Source organism: Anneissia japonica, unplaced genomic scaffold, assembly GCF_011630105.1.
Source record: "Anneissia japonica isolate Jap-2015-1 unplaced genomic scaffold, ASM1163010v1 scaffold287704_len1198815_cov201, whole genome shotgun sequence".
Classification (NCBI taxonomy): domain Eukaryota; kingdom Metazoa; phylum Echinodermata; class Crinoidea; order Comatulida; family Comatulidae; genus Anneissia; species Anneissia japonica.
Window position 1 is genome coordinate 1,008,250 of NW_022731578.1, and position 12,745 is coordinate 1,020,994.

The 12,745-nt window shown below is 35.1% G+C and overlaps 3 protein-coding genes across 4 annotated transcripts in view; 2 read left to right on the plus strand and 1 right to left on the minus strand.

The window, feature by feature from the left end:
- LOC117115450 (probable rRNA-processing protein EBP2) overlaps nt 1–4,531 on the plus strand; it is a 5,834-nt gene extending 1,303 nt beyond the window's left edge. Inside the window, exons 2-9 of the mRNA XM_033259265.1 lie at nt 57–140; nt 812–942; nt 1,389–1,512; nt 2,243–2,332; nt 2,471–2,546; nt 3,119–3,194; nt 3,680–3,824; nt 4,271–4,531. Coding sequence (XP_033115156.1) covers nt 57–140; nt 812–942; nt 1,389–1,512; nt 2,243–2,332; nt 2,471–2,546; nt 3,119–3,194; nt 3,680–3,824; nt 4,271–4,342 — 798 coding nt within the window. The 3' untranslated portion in view covers nt 4,343–4,531. The remainder of the gene's footprint in view (nt 1–56; nt 141–811; nt 943–1,388; nt 1,513–2,242; nt 2,333–2,470; nt 2,547–3,118; nt 3,195–3,679; nt 3,825–4,270) is intronic.
- Nucleotides 4,532–5,278: 747 nt separating this feature from the next.
- On the minus strand, nt 5,279–9,986 carry LOC117115442 (protein FAM183B-like). The gene is made up of 4 exons (XM_033259241.1): nt 9,746–9,986; nt 8,067–8,126; nt 7,617–7,720; nt 5,279–7,479 (listed from the first exon to the last, which is right to left on the minus strand). The coding sequence occupies exons 1-4, from the start codon at nt 9,873–9,875 to the stop codon at nt 7,366–7,368; spliced, it is 408 nt and encodes a 135-aa protein (XP_033115132.1). The 5' UTR covers nt 9,876–9,986; the 3' UTR covers nt 5,279–7,365.
- Nucleotides 9,987–10,049: 63 nt separating this feature from the next.
- LOC117115440 (fizzy-related protein homolog) overlaps nt 10,050–12,745 on the plus strand; it is a 40,270-nt gene continuing 37,574 nt past the window's right edge. Inside the window, exon 1 of one of the 2 annotated variants that reach the window (XM_033259237.1) lies at nt 10,050–10,130. In XM_033259237.1, coding sequence (XP_033115128.1) covers nt 10,098–10,130 — 33 coding nt within the window. In that variant the 5' untranslated portion in view covers nt 10,050–10,097. Of the gene's footprint in view, nt 10,198–12,745 lie in introns of both variants that reach the window. The other variant, XM_033259238.1, reaches the window with a different exon arrangement.

Here is a 12,745-nt window from a genome sequence, read left to right on the forward strand (position 1 = left end):
ATATATATATAATATTATATTATTATATTATTATTTTATTATATTATTATTTGCAGCTGCAGGAGGCCTTCAAGGGTGGCTCTTTGAAACCTGGCTTAAACTTTGCTACAAATGCTCCAAAGAAATCCTGTAATGATGAGGTGAGTTGCTATACATGTTACAGCCACTACTGCTGCTACATGACTAAATAGCTAAACAAAGACCACAAAAATTAATAGAAACAAGTAACTGGTATTAACTGAATCCAAGGTTAAAAGATTGCATAGTCAGGGGTGGATTTAGAGGTGGCGGCCGAGTCTGCCCCATTCCACCCCCTCCCTTTTGGAAAGTTTAAAAATATGAAAAAAAAAAGGGAAAAAGAAGAAAGAAGTAGAAATTATTGATCGCCCAAAACACCTCTGAGATTATTTCCGGATGTCTAGAAAAAAAATGTTGGCAGGGCATGCCCTGGACCCCCATGGTGGTGTTGTCTCGCAATCGCCCCCCCCCCCCCCCCCCCCCCCCCCCCCCCCCCCCCCCCTTCCCCCCCCGACATTTAGAGGAAGGAGTACAAAGTTATTTGTTTAGGCAAATTGCATATTGCCTTTCCAGGCAAATGATATACAGTATCTTGAATGCCGAATAAATATTATTATTATTATTATTGTCTGCCCCGATAGTTTCTGCTGCATCAGAGTACCTTTGTGGCCGACTCAGTGGAATATACTGCAATTACTTTATAAATATAATATTGATATATATCTATAATAAGTAAGTATGATAATATTAATGTTCAGTGAATCTTTATTGTTTTTTGGGGGTTTTTTTGTAGGCTGGATTGCAAAGTAAATTGACTGATTTCTCAAAGGAGTTAGAATGGTATGAAAGACTTGATATTACTACAGACATCGACCAACATGATGAGACCAATTATGATGATGATTTTCAAAGAGAATTAAAATTGTGAGTCAGATTTTCATCAAATATATTGCTTTGTATTCATGTTTTAAACAGTAATTTCATGAACAAAATTCTTTTATTTCCAATTGACAACTGAATATTTATCATATATCATTAATTTCGCCAGTAAAACAATATCAAAAAGTATGACTGACTGGCCGGATTGCCCAAAAGCATTTTAAAGTTACTATTTGACTAACCATACTGTACATCATATAACATTTTTATAATTATTATTGCAAGACAATATTTCTAAACACTATCCAAATAAGGGGAGGCAATTTCACAATTCTGCAAACCACTATAAAAACAAATATGTGTGCAGTGCAAGAACTGAACCCAGCATTGGGTATTAAAAAGCACAGTGCCACCTAACTACATCTACACCCCTTGTTTAGCTTAGTCTATTCAAAATATTTCATTTTGATATCTTGTGTGTTTTTTTAAAGCTATCACCAAGCACAGGCTGCTGTCCTGAAAGCTTTACCAAGACTTCAAAACCTGGGTATACCAACAAAAAGACCGTCAGATTATTTTGCAGAAATGGTGAAAACAGATGACCACATGCAGAAGGTCAGAACTATCACTGAACTCGCACATTTTCATTAGATTAATTTGTTTACACCATAGAGCAGGGGTGGCATAAAAATTGGTTGGAAGATCAAAGTAAATGTTTGTTTTAACACTGAGGGTGTCGGGCTGTAAAAAGCCAGGGCTTTTCTAGCCAAAGATGGTTGGCAGGCCCCAAAGATTGGGCTTTTAATTTATTTTCACAGACTGCAACAAAATCACCATCGGGCCACACATGGCCCACAGGCCCCACTTTTCCCACCTCTGCCTTAGAGGGTGACTATTCCATCTTATCCTAGAAAGTTGGCTGATATGAAATAGTGCTAGGCTTTATGTCTTTTTTTGAGGCTTAGGGTGTGGAGATGTTATTTAGGGAATGAATTCACATATGGATTCACATTCCTGTGTGAATGAATATACACTCTGCAATCTCCAGGGAATATAGCCACACACCTATACACCTTCCGTGAATCAATATTCAGGGAATTTATTCAGACTCCTAGAATCTTTGTGGAATGAACCCATATTTCTGTGAAAATATTTGGGAAATGAACCTACACCCTGGGATATTCTAGCAGTGAACCTGAATTATGGGATTTGTGTGTCCAACACTCCTATGGTATTTGAAGAATAAACTCTCAATCCAGGGAATGTACCAACCTTTTTAAAAATTTATTTTCATTTGTTATGTGACTGATTTCTGTAACTGAAATTAACTCTGCTTATTTTACAGATTAAGCAAAAAATAATTTCAAAGAAGTCAAGTTTAGAAAAATCTGAAAAAGCAAAGAAACTTAGAGACTTAAAGAAATATGGTAAAAAGGTAAGTTACCTGTAACATGTGACCAATACCTTGATGAGGATTGGTGACATTTAATTGAACTACCAAATAACTCTCTCACTAATTGAATTTAGAGCTTGTTTTTGAATGCTAGATTAATTTTCAATTATCATTTTGTAGGTTCAACATGAAGTGTTACAGAAAAGACAGAAAGAAAAGAAGGAGATGATTGAAGCTGTTAAGAAGTATCGCAAAGGTATAACTACCTTAATATTTTTAATTGTCTCTAAAGTTATGGTTGGGTTGTACTGGTATGGGCATTTATAATGTGCCTCAAGGTTATAAAGCACAGTTCTTTTCCCTGGTCATTGGATCCACATGATTTAAGTGTTACTGCTGGTAATCAGCGCAGGAGCAGTCAACCCCACCAAGTACCCATTTAAACTCCTATGTGGAGAGACGTAGTGCAGATAAAGTGCCTTACTCAAGGACACAAGCGAAATGCACAGCGAAGGATTGAAACCCCGAACACAGTTTGTCATGGAGGAAAAAAAATTCTATATAATTCTCACAGAAATGCGAGACTTTAGAATCGATTAAATAAGGCTTCAAATCCCTAAATTGTCAGAGTTAACTGAGGATTCGCCCCTGAACTCCTTAGAGTGGTTCTAGGCCGCCCTGTCCCCATCCACTTATGCTATCGTTGGTGAATCAAAATTTCCGCCAGAGACAGCATTCTCTGGCGCTACCTGAACCCAAACATGTTGACTTCAACAAGGATTACTTCCTATGTTGTTGCATTCATTTTATTTTTTTTGTATTTCTCAGGGCAGAATGATAAGCTGGATTTTCTTGGAATTGAAGGTGATAGTAAAACAAAATCTGGTTTTTCTAAAGCTAAAGGGTAAGTTTTTTTTTTCTTTTTGTGTTGAACGGAGACACAAAAGTTGCATCTTTATTGTACAAGCATTGTACAGATACATTTTTTGAATAATATTCACTATATAGTGTATTTTTAGTGTGTTTTACATAAATAAAAAAAACAAAAAACAATTTTGTGGCTTAAAAAAAAGCAACATATACACATCTAAATTTAAAGATTTCCAAGATTCATTGACTTATTTCATGATTCATTTATTAACTTGCCCATAAAAAAATGTAAATGTACATTAAAAATAAAAATGGAAATTTTTTGTTTGAATACACAAATTGCTTAGTACAATTTAAAATACTGTATATTAAAATATAAGTAACACACGAAATAAATACGTTAAAATATTAAATGTTAGAAAGATATTAAGGATCATTGTAAAAAATTATTCTTGTTTTCCTACAAGTTGTTGTACCATTTCACCAGTTCTGTTTTTTTTTTTTTTTTTTTTTTTACAGACCAGGGCAAAAACGACAATTTAAAAATGATAAATTTGGATTTGGTGGCCGAAAGAAAGGACAGAAACAAAATACCCAAGATAGTTTTAGACAAGTTGATAACAATTTAAAACCTAGGAAATTTAACAGTGGTGCCATGAAAAAGGTAAGAACATAAATATAATAAATCTAAATATATTTTTTTCTTTCTTGTCCTCTTTTAAATTTAAATGTATAAGTTTTTCAGTAGGCCCTGGGGACACACAATAGTGACAGTCCACAATAGCATCAAACATGAAGCTGATCAAACTTTAACCTGTCTCCCTCTGATAGAAGGCTGCCTTAGTCTACTGTACAAGATATTTTTTGAGATGGTAATGGATAGCTAGTCACCCTGTTCATTCCTTGTGGATCTGCCATGCCTGATTTCTATTCTGTTTTTCATTTACAGTTTCTTATTTGTAACCCACACTTTGTTGTCACATGTAATTCTCAGTTTTAATGCAATGGTGATGAGCTTCCTCATACTCATGCACACTAAAACTTGGAAAGCTTAATTATAAATAAAGATTATACAGACATTATAATTTTTTCTTTTATATCTTTTCAAAGGGGAAAAAAGGTGGAAAGAAGACCAGACCAGGAAAGAAAAAGAGACAGCAGGCAAAGGGGAAAAGAAAGTAAAAACAAGTTAACAACGTCAAATAATTATTTATTTGTTGACAGTGGAAGTCGTTAACAACCAGCTGCAAACTGGTGTGATACTAGGGTGTAAAGCTAAGTACACACTGTAACGACTATCGCCGGCAGATGGTAGTACGAATGCTATACAACTCGGTGTGTGCATAACTTAAAACCCCATTCCCGGCAAAATTTCACTAAAAAAACTATTTTCAGAAAAAATGCATATGTGGCGAAGATAAGCCAAACCAGTCACTCGTCGCAAATCCTGTTTTCGAGATAATGGCCAAAACATGTTGGAATTTCAAAATTTTGGAAATTTATTTTATTGCACTAAACTAACCTTTATATATCTATACATCATGCTATGCTGTTATTTTCCTCATTTTTAATGTTAAAACAACAATTTTTAACGATTTGGTGATGGTTTCTGCCTAAGAAATGCCTGAAATCGTAAACTTTGAAGGCTTATTTCTCAAATATTGTTCTTTAAACAGCTGTATGTTTAAACTCGTGTAACTTCATAACGAAGTGTCGGATTTAAATGATTCTTTCACCATTTTATAGCTCTCATTTTACTGTTTGACTCTGTATTAATATCTAAAAATTGATTTTTCCGACGAGTGACTGGTTTGGCTTGTTTTTGCCACATATGGTTTACTCTAATTATTATAAACCAGGTCATTTATTGGCATAAATTTTAGTTTTACACTAGAGGAGAAAAAGAAGATATAGGAGATTACCATTTTCTCGTTGACGTCTTCGTTACTAGGAAAATTCAGAGGTTGTAGATCGCATCCACTGGCATGCTCTCGTCGGTCGTCGGCTGCTGTTTGTGTATACTTTATACCCCGGGTATTCAACCTCTTTAAGCTGGGGGCCAGTTCCTATCTGTTGAGACCAGCGGCAGGCCGATATTGTGTAATTCCATTTTTAAAAATAATATATCAGCCCAAACATTTTCTTTTATACCGGTGGATTCGAAATAGAAGGGGGCCAGTGAAGAACTTTCACAGATTGGGGGAAAATACCACCTCAGCCCCACCAAGGTTGGGGCCGAGATAAGAAAATTTATGATTATGGCACCTCTAGGGCGGGCCGGATGAAAATTTTGGCGGGCCAGAGTTGGCCCGCGAGCGGGGGTTGAATACCGGGGCTTACAGTCAAGCGTATGAGTATTGCGAACCTACCACATTCTTCTTTATTTTTTATTGCGGCCACCAAAGATATTTAATTCATCCCACAATTAATTACAAGCATTAATTAATCGGATTTACTGAACTGGTTATGTCGCCAATACACGATCGTCAGCGATAAATATAGTGTGCCTAATAAGATTAGTTTTTGTACCTCGCACACTGCAGTCGATCAGTGTTTGCTTAATTTTCAAAAATCTCAGTTAGAATCATTTTAAACAAGTTTGAAAAATAAAATATTCTGTTTCATAAGTGTCAATGCAGTACTAGCAACAGAAAATATCATGTTGACCGTTTTTATATCTGATAACAGAACCTAAAATCGAGGTAAGGCTAGGCCTAGCACAGTGTTGCTAGGCTAGTGTTCAAGCGCCTACTATATTTCTACACTAATAGATTAGACCTATCGCAAAATCAAACAGAAAATTCATCCGTGTTTATTTTTTGTGTAGAAAACAAAAAATCAAAATTGTCTTATTTTGCATTTTTTTCATGATTAGGAACATCTAAATTCAGTTAAACATGCAATTTTTCGTATTATACTTATAAGTCGTTTTAACATTACATACCAAATCAGGTTTTTTTTTGTTAAAAAATGAAATTTTGCCTGGAATTGAGCTTTAAGCATCAGTGTTACGAACTGATGTCATTAATGTTGAGCCTACATTCACCGTCATCTGGTGCCTGATTATGTGAACATTATAGCTGGCCTTACATTGACTGATGCAGTAGTAACCATGGCTAACATGTAGTTGCAGTACAAAGTACCATGTACCAAGTACCAGGTAAGACAAGTACCATGGCTAACATGTGTACTTGCAGTACTAAGTACCTCCTCTCCAAACATATTGTGTTTAGCAAACCCAATGGACCTTTCTCCTGGCCAATCAGAAGGCCAGGAATATGCTTGTGTCACAAACACATGTTGCCACACAAATGCATGCAATTGCTTATGTTTTTACACTGTTGTTTTGTAGGATCTTAGCTACAATATCCAAGGGTGGGGGCTTAGTGGAAACACACAATGAGATACAAAAACACAATCTTATTGTGTATTATAAACATTTATTATGGTAATAAAAAATAACTGCTGTAAACTACATTGAAAAATATTGTTCACTCAAAAATTACTTGTTTTTATAATTAGTAGTCAATAAAAATGATGCTACTTTTGTGACATCATAAACAACATTTTTGTATGTATTTGTTCTGGTTTTTGTTGCCACTGCTTATGTTAATTCCTACCCAACATCTAACTACTGTACTGCATAATATTGTGTTCATTCCGGTTTGATCATAATGCATCGTAGATAACGATTGTAAGCTTACAGTAAATGGCTACATAGCTTTACAGTTTACTTATTAGCAAATATTAGTAACAATTATTATAAAGCAAGTACCGGTACCTGTTTACTTTAATCATGTTAAAAGCAGCAATTCAACTTATACACATAATCAATTCCTTACGGTACTCCAAGTGCAAGAGTTTGCAGCCACCAGTGACTAGATGTACATTTTTCATTCAATTAAAATACCCATTTTCCTCCAATTCACCAGGAAGGATGCAACATACCTTAAAATAAATCCTGTAGAGTCGTATTGCTTTACAGCAGTTTACTCATATCAGTTGCCAATCTCGACATCAAATTCCAATAATAATCAGGGTGAAATACTACTCGCACGAAAGAGATTGTTTACTTTAATCATCTTAAAAGAAACAACATGAACTTACATAAAAATTGCGCATTAAATGTTTGTTTCTAAAACCACATTTACCATGGTTTTTTTCAGCAAGACCTAATATTGCTCCGATTCCCAAAGGAATCCATCTTATTGTAAATTTTCCTGCTGTTCCTTCTGGCGCCAGGCAGCATCCATGTATTTGGTTATTTCAGAATTCTGTCTTGGAAAATGGAGACGATGATCTTCTCTGTTTTGTGGAAGCTGAAGGAAGATAATTAGGTATTACTTGAAACTAAATCAAATTCTTGCATAGAGTGAATAGATTTATTGTTCAACAATTTTTTTTTTTCAACAAGTACAGTACATTGCTCACTAATATATTAGTTAATAATAGTTACCAGTGGTTTAGAATTCCATCCAATTTCTTGGGCTTCTGTCTGTGGAGATTCAAACTTGTTGACTGGTTCCTGGTATGCTCGGTGGATAATTTGTAGAAAGTTATCTAAAATAAGGAATTAGTAAAAATTAATTTAATTTATATGCTTCAGTTTGAGGATAAAGGTACCACTGTACTATATGTTGCAATGACTGATACTACATCAAAGGGGAAACCACATTTTCATAACTAGGGCGGTCACTCTGTAGAGTCCATACCGCCACCCTGTTCCTGAATACCAACAACAAGCAGGTTGTGCGTATGATGGACGAAACTGCAGCATAACATAAAGAAATTAATGGAATCCAAAGAATAGGGCTAGGGCCTAGGCCTGTCAATGGTTATATTGTATCAAGCAATCAAATACAATCAGAAACTTTAACAATAAATAAAAATAACAACAAAAACTCACCATCTTCTTCTCCATCAGCCGAGTCATGAAGAGAGTTGGGTTTACCTGTTAATGTGTACACTGCAAAATAAATAGTAAAATGTTGAATCTTATAAGTTGACAAACAATAAACAAGTGCTGTAGATTTAGAGTAAAATTTAAGTTGTCCCTTGCTAATGTCAAAAAATAATAAAAATAATTTTGAAATAAACTTGCTCATATTGCAATAACATACAAATTATTAACTTGTGCACAAAAATTATTGAATTTAAAAAATGTGTACCCTGATTTTTAAACCAAAAAATTATAATAAAAATAATAAAACACTTTCAGTGACTGGAAGTGTTTCTATCATTTTTCGCTGTTAACTGATGGGTAGACATTTTTTAAATACACTAATTTCTATGTTCAAGTTGATAACTTTTATGTTCAAAATGGGCAAGTTAATTTCAAAAAATATTTTTATGATTTTTTTTTGGTATTTAGCATGGGACAATGGTGTTGATAGAGACATGAAGGTATCATATCTTTATGTGTCCCTCTTGACATTTCTTTAGGTGCATACAGGTCGAACTTAAGCGGGTGGTTAGACCAGTGTTTTTGTTAACGGTTTTTGAATTGGTTAATTGTAAGAGAGTCCATAATTGAGTTTGGTAAAACATTCCAAGAATTGATCTTTCTAAACGAAAATGCATTTTGTCAAGACTTAAATTTCACATGGACTTTCTGAGTTTTTTCAGCTACATCAAGCTAGCCAACAATCTGCCAGCCAACAACAAGCCAGCCCACAATTCCAGCCAACAATAAGATAAGATACGATCGCGTTGGACTGCAGATTTCACTATTTACTTCACTGTGTGTGCGGCCGAGATGTGTATAAGAGACAGGCATATTGCCGTTTTGACTTATTGCCCGTTTTGACTTATTGCCGTTCTGGTTAAAAAGTGTTGCCGTTTTGGTTTTTTGCCATTTTGGTCATTGCCGTTTTACTTATTGCCGTTTTGGTTTTTTGCCGTTCTGCCCAGAAACAGGTAGGCCTAGGCTCCTTCCTAGGACTAGACCCTACCTAGCTAGGAGTTAGACCCTAGGCCTAGGCTCCTATGACTCTGTCTCTTATACACATCTTCGTATCTTATCTGGATTGTTGGCTAGAATTGTGGGCTGGCTTGTTGTTGGCTGGCTTATTGTTGGCTAACTTGACTCAAGTGAATTTTTCATTGGTGACCTCTAGTGGATGTAGCTTCATTTCTCTTTTAAAAAAATCGCTAACCTGAGCCTTATCAAAACCTCGGATAATTTTGAATATTTGCAGCATTTCTGCTCTTTCCCTTCTATATGTTAAGGTTGGTAGATTCGGATGTCTTCTTCTCTCACTATACTGAAGATGACGAATTTGAGGAATGAGCCTCTTGTTTGTGGCCCTTTGCTGAACTTTTTTCACAGCATCTTCATCTTTCTTGACTATGTTGCAATACGATGATACTGTACTTATGTATATCCAGGTAAGTGGTATTGATGGATTGAAATAGTAGCTGGTAGACCAGGCATTCATCCAGTGGTGGACTACAAACTACTTGGTCTACATACATACGCAGTCATAAAGCAGTAGGCCTAGCATGTTTATCTAGGGCGGCCTAGGCCTACAACTACTCTGTTGTCTTCGAGTTCAATAAAAAAAAAAAAAGTTAAAGTTAACTTACTTTTTTTGAAAGGATTAATGCTATAACTGGTATATAACTTTTGTGTTCGTTGTTCCTTCTGTATTGTCTCACATAAAATTGCATTCTGGTGGACAATATTTACAGGTTCTTTTTCCCTTGGTGCTGCCATTTTATGTTATTTTAAAAAGATAACGCTAAAATAGGAGATACAAAACACACACTGCTTCTCGTTTGAATGACTCGCCTCTTCTGTTTTGTCAACAGAACAGCAGCTGGTGGCGTGTGCGTGTGACAAAAATATAAAACAAACAATGCTGCTATGGTAATAAGAGGTCGAAAGTCATTTTTGTCAGTGTCCATCCCACAATTCTTAGCACCTCCTGTTAGATAAATGAAAAAGAAAACAACGGAATTTCAATTTAAGGTAGGCTTGGCTGGTCTTGTCTACGTTTACGTTTAACGCTAGCTGTAATTGATGAAAAGCAGAAAGGGTATATAAATTTAAAACCTTTTTATTAGAAAATCGACTCATATAATTATACATATGTATATTATTCGTAATTTAAGTGGCATAGGCTAGGCCTAGCCTAGGCTAAGTTTGACAATTCATATTGACATTGTGAAGAAGGAGGGGTGAAGCGATGCCTGGCGCATGATGACAAAGAAGCTTTATTCAGCTTAGCCTTGGCTTGGCCTGCTACAGTAAATAGGCCTAGATAGGGTGTGAACAAAATATGGCCCTGGCAGTAGGTATTATTACCTATACTACTGCCAACAACAAGGCTTCTATTTACTAGAGTCTAGTAACTAGACTACTACTTTTAGTTTAGGCCTAGTTTTAGTGTTATTATTAGATAGTAGGCTAGGCCTAGAGTAGTAGAAGGCACTAGACTAGAGAGAGAGGTAGGGGGCCTAGGCCGGCCTACCTAGCTAGGAGGTAGGCCGGGAGCAGGTCAAAATGACAACTACCAAAACGGCAAAGGAGCAAAAATCAATGCCAAGAATGAAGCGCCACCAATCGCGGGCAGCTGATTATCATTTTCTGAATCGTGTTTTGTTTTATGTTTTTTGTTTTTTTTTACACATCCATGACTAGGCCTATATTATTTTAAAGTGTTATTTATTATTATTATTATTATTTTTTCTTTCCTGTTTTTTACTTTCGTGGCATTACATTGTTTAGCCTCATTTTATCTGTATTTTAAGGTTTTAATTATTTAAATGTTAACTGCTTTTATATATTACATATGTTCCCCTAATCATTTTACTATTAAATTGTATTGTATGTTATTATTATTATTATTATTATTATTATTATTATTGTTATTATTATTATTATTAATGTTGTTGTTCTTTAAAGTGTTATTTATTATTTTTTTTTTTTTCTTTTGCACATTTTTACTTTATGACATAAATTGTTTAGCTATTGAATTTGTTTTTTTTTTCTTTCGCGCTTTTTTACTTTTGACATAAATTGTTTAGCCTCAATTTTTTCTGTATTTTAAACTTTTAATTATTTAAATGTTTACTGCTTTTATATTGTGGTTTATTGTCGTTTTGACTTAGGCATATTGCCGTTTTGGTCTTGCCGTTTTGACTTATTGCCGTTTTGACTTATTGCCCGTTTTGACTTATTGCCGTTCTGGTTAAAAAGTGTTGCCGTTTTGGTTTTTTGCCATTTTGGTCATTGCCGTTTTACTTATTGCCGTTTTGGTTTTTTGCCGTTCTGCCCAGAAACCGGTAGGCCTAGGCTCCTTCCTAGGACTAGACCCTACCTAGCTAGGAGTTAGACCCTAGGCCTAGGCTCCTATGACTAGTCCTAGGCCTATGTTAAAAATGAAAATCATCTTGTTTGGACCCAAATAATAGTGATGCAAGTTAATTCTCCAACATTTAAATATTAAAATAAAGTTTATTTGATTAAATTTTAGCTAGTTAGTACTAGTGGTTGATTCTATATAATTTTTAAAAAAAGAATATTTTTAAGCGGAAATCTGGCATAGGGATTGTAGGCCTGTGGAGTGCTTGTGACCTTCTTGACAACACTATGCATTGGCGAAACACGAGTGATGCCATAATTTAGTGTACAGTGCACTGTGATTGTGGGTAGGTGGCTGACTTTTCAGCTTACAAAAACCAATTGGCGGCGAATATTAGGCCTAAAATTTTATTTAATTTATATTAATATTATAGTATTTATGTACAGGAATGCTGTACATTTAACCGAGTTCGACCAGTAAAAATTTGAAAATCAGGAAGATTATGAATGAATATTATGTTCACTTATTTACAAATAGTATAGGTATTACGCAGTGGATAGAGATACGATACCATATCTTAACTTCCTTTTGCGGAAGGTACTGTAAATTTATTATCCAATAAAATGCTGGCACCAGCGTCACAACATTTTTTAGAATGATTTAGATTAAAATTTTTCTTTTTTAGTTCCTATGCATGTAATGCAATAGGAACTATTGTAATCACTCTTGCTATTTCCTATGTTTTTTATTGTGTGTATGTGTGTGTGTAGACATTTATGCAAATGCGCATGCGTCAAAGAAAAGTTTTCCGACATTTTGTTTTACATCGCGATGCGAAGATCGATGTGAAGTTTCTGCAGAGTTCAGTCAGGGCTCACGCTAACCGACCGGAATGTCGGCATGGATGAAACTATTTTGGTTTTACGGCAAAAAAATCATCTGCTGTAGGCATAGGTATTTTGAAGAAGGCCTAAAATAAAACTAAAATGTTTTAATACTTGCTGAAATACATCGTTTCTTCATTTAGATCTCCATTTTTTACTTAGTCCATGCGACGTTTTTTCTGTTGTATACGTATGAGTAGTCATATGAAGGTACTATATCCCCGACAGTTGGTTGTGCAGCAATGTATCCTTTGAATGCAAACTGAAAACAGGTGAAATATAAAGGCAGCCGACTGTCGGGTACATAACGACTATCTAGCTTTCCACAAAAACATGAGGCCTAAGCTAGGCCTAGTTCAGTATTACTGCGATGCAAGGGTAGGCCTAGTTAGATC